Raw genomic sequence first — 7,541 nt, forward strand, 5'->3', positions numbered from 1 at the left:
ACAGGCTCTGTGCCATGGTATTTATATGAATTTATGATAATTATGTATCTGAACCTCTCATTCAATATTCTTCCAAAAAAGTATTTTCTATTCACTTGGTTTTTGAGCAAATTACACTCGAAGGAAACAACGCTCTGAGTCGAGGGTCTGTCTCGAGCAAATCCCCATGTGGAATGTGTATCCAGGCACACACTGGATGTTCTGAAAATACTCTCTGAATGAACAAATGGGTCCTCTCAGTAGAGGCGACCACCTTGGGTTTTAAAGTTTTCCCCTTTAATTATATAACAAGAGTTGCTTGAAGTCATAAACCTCATATGCACCCACAACATATCATGTGTCAGGAAAAGTTGACAGTGCTGATGAAAACCCTGCCCTGTTGCGGGGTGACAGGTGCCACTGCCCCTTTAGAATGATTCCGTGAACTCTGGTTCTCAGTGCTGGGACCCTCCCCCCACGACTGCGGCTTCAGAATTTCTTTTCTATTGATCACGTGTTTATCCCCAACTCTTTGGACTCAGACAGCTGACTTACCATGGAGCGCATTTAGAATATGGTCAGAGATCGGAATAAAGGGTGTTATTAGGACAAGTGAAGGCAGCTGTGAGGCCAGCAGCAAATTTGATTTTGAAACACATTCTGCCCGGGAATATTTTTTAGGCATGTGGCCTTCCCTTTCCTCTGAGGAGGATGGTGCTGTGTGCTGGAAACTAACAAACGCAGGGTGAAACCATCATGGGAGGAACCACCTGAGTTCCTTTTCTTGAGGAAGATTTCGGAATCCTAGGATTCCGAGCAGTAGCTCCCTGCTTAGGAAATGCTGCCCCACAAGGTGGGAATGACATTCAGGAATGTGTAGCAAACAGCCAGAGAATTAACGGGCAGGAGTCTGTAACATGCAGAATTTTAAACTATCCATAGTGCACGAGATATAAAATATTTGTACTGAGGAGTGTTGATTGCTGTGATAGTTTCCAGAAATTTTGCTAGAATCAGCGTGCCTGAATGCACGTGTGGTGGTGGTGGGGGTGATACAGCTCATGAGAGCATCAATCCGGAGTGAGAGGCACTGCCTTCAGAGCATCTGAGCTGCCGGGGTTACGGTAGTAGAGGCGCGAGTAACACTGAAAATTTAATCAAGTCGTTTGATAAGCTATCTGTTTTCCCTAGTCATTTGTCCAATCACAAAAAGCCAACAAGAGTGAACAAAATTTGGAAAGAAGGATTTTCAGTTCCCTGAAACCGCAGTCATTAGCCCCATGGTAAATTAGAACACTGTGCAATTTAATAAGCCAGAATGCCCTTCTTTTCCTTAAGTTGAGCAAGTCAGATGAGCTCTTATTTAAGCCGAATGACACTTGGTACATACTTGTAATTTCCCTTGATGAAACCTATGCGAATCTGTACATCATTGGGGGAATGTTCTGTTGAGAATATGAAAGGTAATTTTTTCCCTCTCGTGATATTAACCTATTCCGGGAACTGGTATCCAAACCCAAAGCAGTCAGGAAAAAAAAAAAGCTCCAGGACAGTTAGGCACAGAACCAGATTATCTGGTGGCCTTCTCATTACAAATCTCCCTTTTCCAGACTGTGTTTGTAAGTCACGTGTGTATATATGTACACACACACACGTAAACATTATATACAAATGTATATGAATGTGCCTGTATAATGCACATGATACAATTGTACAATTATATGTGCTACGTTCTTTTAAAAATAATGACATTAAGCAAACTATCCAGGTCAGGTTCATTTTAATCTAACCTACTTAGGTTGTCTCCTCCACCAAAATGGAACTCCCTCGAAAGAGATTTTCAACACATTTTTCACCTTTCATTCACTTACTTTTATTCCCTTTGTGGGGGAGTTGGTGGTTGGCCAAGGCCTTTGTAAATAGTGTGGTACTTTTAAAAAGACATCTTAGAAAAGAATGGTTTTAACTGAATTAAGGACATTTTATGCTTGAGCTTCCCTCTTTCCTCACCCCACCTCCTTGCTTTTGCCACGAGAGATTCTTTTGCCAGGGGGTCTCAACAGTTACCGGCCTTTCCCCCTGGGGCACAGCAGCTGCAGAACATTTCCAACATAGATATAACTGGATTTGACCTTCAGTGTCCTGTGTTTGCTTACTTGTTAGCGCTGATTACGTTAATACGTCCGTTCAAGGACGGGTTGAGGCCCTTCTGCCTTCAGACAGCATAAGGAATGCTGCCATGTGTTTCTTCAGCCCTTTCTCAGCACACACTTCTGCAGAAGCCTCTAGAAGCTCTCCTGACCTGCTCTGTCCCTCCCCCCTCCTCTGGGCTTGGGTCTGAAAGCACAGACTCTGAGTCCTGTTCATGCTTTACAGAGCATTTCTCATTCTGCTCGGCTTGAAGGCCTTAGGTACTTGGGAGCCACTGTGGAAACAAGAGGGTTTCTGGCTGGTCTGTTTATTTTTAAGTTTGCTGCAGAAAATGCCAGTTTCCACTTTTAGGATAAAGATAGAACCTCCCGTGGTGGGGGGGTGGTATGGCTTTCCACTCTGATTAGATACTGAATCCCAACCTAATTACACATGGCTTCTTACCTTGCGCCGTCATCAGTAAAAACTTAGGTGCTTCTTATGTAAAGCAATCTATTTAAAGCTTTCAGACAATTGGAGAGATTTCCTGATTGGGTCCAGCTTTCTTATTCTATGGGTAAATGACAGGCATGCAGAGATTGGCTTTGCTTCCAAAACAAATCTAATCTGATTAGTCCTCATAAATAGGAATGTAAGAGTCCCTCCAAGGCAGGGGTTGTGCTGCTGAGAAACCGAGGCTCGCTTTCTCCTGGTGGGAGCTGTGTCACTGGCGCGTGCTGACAGGGCATTTCTCCCCACAGAAGTGGGTGGACGGTGGCTTCACCAACAGCCTGCCCATCCTGCCTGTGGGCCGGACGGTGACCATCTCCCCATTCAGCGGACGACTGGACATCTCCCCGCAGGACGAGGAGCAGCTGGGTCTCTACGTTAACGTCACCAATCAGAACATCCTGGTAGGTACTTACGTCCGCCGGTGCTTGAAGACAGCTCATCTCCTAACACTTCCCACATGCTTCCAGAACTTGGCCAACTCCGTCATACATATTTTTAGTAACTTCTGGCACGTTTTACGCGTGTGGACCTGGGTACCTGTAGACCGTGAGTGTGCTGTCCTTTCGCGGTTCATTACTTGTCTCTTTGTGAAATGTTTTCCATGTCTTCGCTTACTTTTCAAATCAAGAAGCTTGGCAGGGTTTAAGAATTAGGTTCTTTAGTTGCTTAAAAAGGTGGCAGTAATTACGTATGTAAAAATATAAAAGGGAAACTCAGGGACCTAACAATAATTTACATAAAAATGTTGATTTCCTTCATCTAGTGTAATGGTTCTCAGCAGGGGCTGATACTATAAGCAGAAGACATTTGCCAGGGTCTGGAGACATTGTGGGTGGTCACATCTAGGATGTGTCCTGGAGTCTAGAGGGTGGATGAGCTTAGCATCCTGAGCTGTACAGGACAGCTCCCACCTCGGAGGAGGACCTGGCCCAAGGCATCCATCAGTACCTTCATCCATCGGTACCCCAGGGCTGAGAGACCTTCACCCTGTGTGTGGGTGGAGGTGAATTTTTACGTTTAATTCTTTTCCTCTCGATTCTGGAAACTCTGTGATGGTATCTATGGTAGGAGAGCTTCCGGAACTCCATATGCTGACCTGCACTGCGATGTCCTGCAGCCCCACTTTGTTCTTCTGTCCTAGTTGTCCATGGCCAACTTGGTGAGGCTTAACCAAGCCCTCTTCCCACCAAACAGGAGGAAAATGGAATCACTGTATCAACGTGGCTTTGATGACACCACCAAGTTTTTACTTAAAGAAAGTTGGTTTGAAGAGAGTGCTTAAAACTTTGCAACGCAAAACATATTTCCGGCAGTTTTTGATGGAAATTTCTAATTAAATCCTTTTTTTTTTAAAGCCTGTCATAACGCTTATCAGTTGTACTACTAGCTTTTGTAATCTTTGTCATTGTTAATTATTTAAATCATTACTTGGTACAAGGAAATAAGAGGTATTTTGTTAGAATCTGGCAGCGCCATTAAGAGAGATACGCTCAGGTGATAAGGAACCATTTTAAGAAAACCGTCATGCCTTTTGAAAGCCCGTATGAAATTTAAGGAGTAGGCTCTTGGGGGTGAACCCTGGAGTGGTTGGTGAAAACGAGGGGTCCTTGCATGCAGGTTTTGTACACACAGAAGGTGGCAGCACCCTTTAGACGTGGAGCGTGGGTGTTCCCAGGAGATACTGGTGTCCCATGGTCCAGAACAGAAGGAACCATGTTCTGAGGCTGATCTCCAGGCCCTCTCTGATGGGAGAGGAAAGACTGGAGAAATAGTTGGCATCTCGGAAGGCCTTTAACAAGGGGTGGAGGAACACGGGTTTGCTTTCCCAGGGCGTGGGCAATTGCTCCTGGTCAGGACGGTGACAGCAGAGGGGGACCGGAAACGCAGGAGACTTTGAAACAGGTGTGTTTCCCCTCCTCCTCCTCCCCCACAAGCCTGCCCACTGGCTAAGGTGCTGACGAGGCTGTTTTGATGCCTCCCTGCTCTAAAACCGAGGCGGCTGTTCACACTGTGTCTCTGTCACGGTTTCTCTGTCCCTCTCCCCGTTCCTCCAAGGCCACAGTTCACGCGGTTCAGCCTTACTGTGTATCCTGCACTGTGATGTCCTGCGGCCCCACTTTGTCTTTCTGTCCTGGGAACTTAGAGACAACTCTGCGAACCGTGAAGAACCGAGCCAACCAAATAGCCTAGCAAAGAATTCAATCCAGAATAATCATTCGTTTCTTCTTCTTAAATCATGCTATCCTGACTCCCAGTCTCCCATTTCTTGAGTAGTTGTCGTATCTCTGGAGGATTCGCGTGTGAATTTCTACTAATTTGCGTACACCGTCTTCAATCTTCAGTCTGGTTTTATGGGGCTTTGCCGAGCGTGAACTCTTAATTACTAAGAAGCAGTGAGACACAAACCCGTTTAATTGCATGTTTTTAATGGTTATGCATTTCTCTTTTTACCATTTGAAACCATTCTTTAAATCAATTTTATGGCTCCTAAAAGCCCAAAATACACAACTTTAGCACATAAACAGCAACTATTATTGCCTCTTTTCTAACAAGTTATGCTGAGACTCACGTGGAGCAGTGATGCGCCTTGAGGGGGGTCTATTTTTCCAACTATAGCAAACATGCAGTTCAACCGTAATATGTTGTTTTAATCAGTGACGTGAAGTGGATGGATTCTCAATTCATTCTGACATCACTAAAAAATTCACTAAATTTTCCTTTTATATCATTTTGGGTGAATAATCTATTTGTGTGTTTTTGCAACATTTTTGGGTGCCTCCCCCTGAGCAAGAGCAAATGTTAATAGGTTAGACTTTTACATATTTCTTACCGACTGCATCTGTCCTCGACCGTGGTAGTGGGTGGTGCTTTCCGTGAAAGACACTGTAAGACGGCTGAGAGGTGGGTCTGCGGGGCAGCACCGTTCTGACGTGAGGGAGACGTGGCGGTGTCACAGAGCACGTCACCTGCAGCTCGCTGTTCTCCAGGTGTGCTGGGCCAGATCCTCACCTGGGGCGGCTGCAGGGCGTCCTCGTGCAGCTGTGCTCGGGGAACAGGCGTTAACAGCAGGCCGCGCGTGTCCCTGGGATCAGCATTTCACAGCACCGTGGCACTGGTGTCTGGGAAATCTGAGGAGACCTTCTGACCCACGTCCTAATAGGTCTGCACGGTAATTACTGTGATTGGCAGCTTGATAAGTTCCCAGTTCCCTGTTGGGGCAATTTCCTAATACCTTGGAATCTGTCATTTAAAATTTCATTAGTCTTTTCTTCTTTTCAATAACAGTCTTTACTTCGTAACTATAGTAACCTACGGCTTCCACTGACAATTAGAGAAAATAGACTTGGTTTTGAAGTTAAATAATGTGCTAAAGGAGCAGGCTGTGTACTGAACACAAAACCAAACTCTCAGATGCCGATTTCAGACTGCTGGGCACAGTGCATGCACACTGGCTGCTTGCAGAGGAAGAGCCGGGAGGCTCTGGACATTGAATTAGGATTCCAAACAGACGTGGGCAGTTACAATAGACAGATGTCACTTGCGCTGCTTTTAATTTTTTTCTGATGATTCAAATAGTTACATATAATTATTTTCCTTTATATATACATACATAAATATTAATTATAGAAGTGTTTTTGGATCTAGGCCATTACTTTTATAGTCGGGGAACCAATAATTAGAGAAGTTCAGGGTTTTGAGGTTTTTCTTCCTTAACTTATGTCTACACTATAGCAGAATAAAACAAGTTTGAAGTAATTATCCATATAACTCAAAGCAGGAGGAAAAGCAATTACTGCAGATCCAGAAAAGTGGGTAAATTTTTAAACAGTAATAACTGCTACTATCTAATAAGATTTTTATTATAATTTAATGTTATATAGTACTTTTAAAATAGTAATTATTATTATTAGCCGATTGACGGTTTACTAGGGCTGAATTCAATTGCTCAGCTCTGTACTTAATTTGGCCTCTGACACAACTCAAACTTTGCTTACTTGATGCTAACACATATATTTATGTATCCCTCACATATGTCCCCTCAGGATAGTTTCCCCTGCTCCTGACAGGCTTAAAGAGGGACAAGAATATGATTTAATCTCTTCCTTGCTATAGAAAGCATTTCTGAATCTGCAGTCCTGCACAGCACATAATAGTGTATCCAGTACTCCTGAAACAAGGCAATTGTCACAAGCATGAAAAGGAAGGGGTCCGCTTCACTCTGCCTTTCCTGACTTGCCCCGGGTGAACAGAACCCTGGTGGTGGACAGATGGCGTTCACATCCTGTCACGGCATCCGAGTCCACGTGGGCCGCTGTGACAGAGTACCACTCTCTTCAGAGACTCCTACATTTTCCTGCATAGGACCTACTTTTATATGGTGATCCAGTACCTCTATGCACTGAGTATGGTATACGTTAAGTACGTATAAATAAAAAGAATTTGCATGAAACATGGCTCCTACACATAATGCTGTTTGACATATTATTATTGCATGTTATTAAAAATATTGTCATGACACATTAAATTATTTCACAGCCACTAATGAGTCAGGATCTACAGTCTGACAATACTGGTCTAACCCAGTTTTAGAACATCAGTCACTGAAGTTCTCAATTTGTGTTTAAAATGCCTTTATTTAAAAAAAAAAAAATCACCCTTCAAGTATGGCATGTATATACTTGCTTTACTATAACTGAAATAATTTGCTTTTTATTTCTTTTCTCAGCATAAGTTCTTAGATATATTTTTTATCTAATTTTATGACTATGGAATATCATACAGAAATAATTTCTGTTCCAAAACCACAATAGTTTTCTCCTAATATATTATTTTCCTACCCGCTATAAGAAAGCTATAAATAAAAATTCCTTGATTTATGTGTATTTCATCTATAAAAATCTACTGAAATGGGGGTAGTG

The 7,541-nt window shown here is 43.3% G+C and overlaps 1 protein-coding gene across 9 annotated transcripts in view; it reads left to right on the plus strand.

Moving 5' to 3' along the window:
* Positions 1-7,541, plus strand: part of LOC135320316 (patatin-like phospholipase domain-containing protein 4) — a 90,578-nt gene that overhangs the window by 19,098 nt on the left and 63,939 nt on the right. For 7 of the 9 annotated variants that reach the window (XR_010379543.1, XR_010379544.1, XM_064483415.1 and 4 more), the window contains exon 6: positions 2,871-3,023. Coding sequence is in view for 7 of the 9 variants with exons in the window: in XM_064483415.1 (XP_064339485.1) it covers positions 2,871-3,023 (153 nt within the window). In the remaining 2 variants the exon portion in view is untranslated. Of the gene's footprint in view, positions 1-2,870; positions 3,024-3,763; positions 3,977-7,541 lie in introns of those variants that run through there. The other 2 variants (XM_064483417.1, XM_064483418.1) reach the window with 2 other exon arrangements.

Source organism: Camelus dromedarius, chromosome Y, assembly GCF_036321535.1.
Source record: "Camelus dromedarius isolate mCamDro1 chromosome Y, mCamDro1.pat, whole genome shotgun sequence".
NCBI classification, from domain to species: domain Eukaryota; kingdom Metazoa; phylum Chordata; class Mammalia; order Artiodactyla; family Camelidae; genus Camelus; species Camelus dromedarius.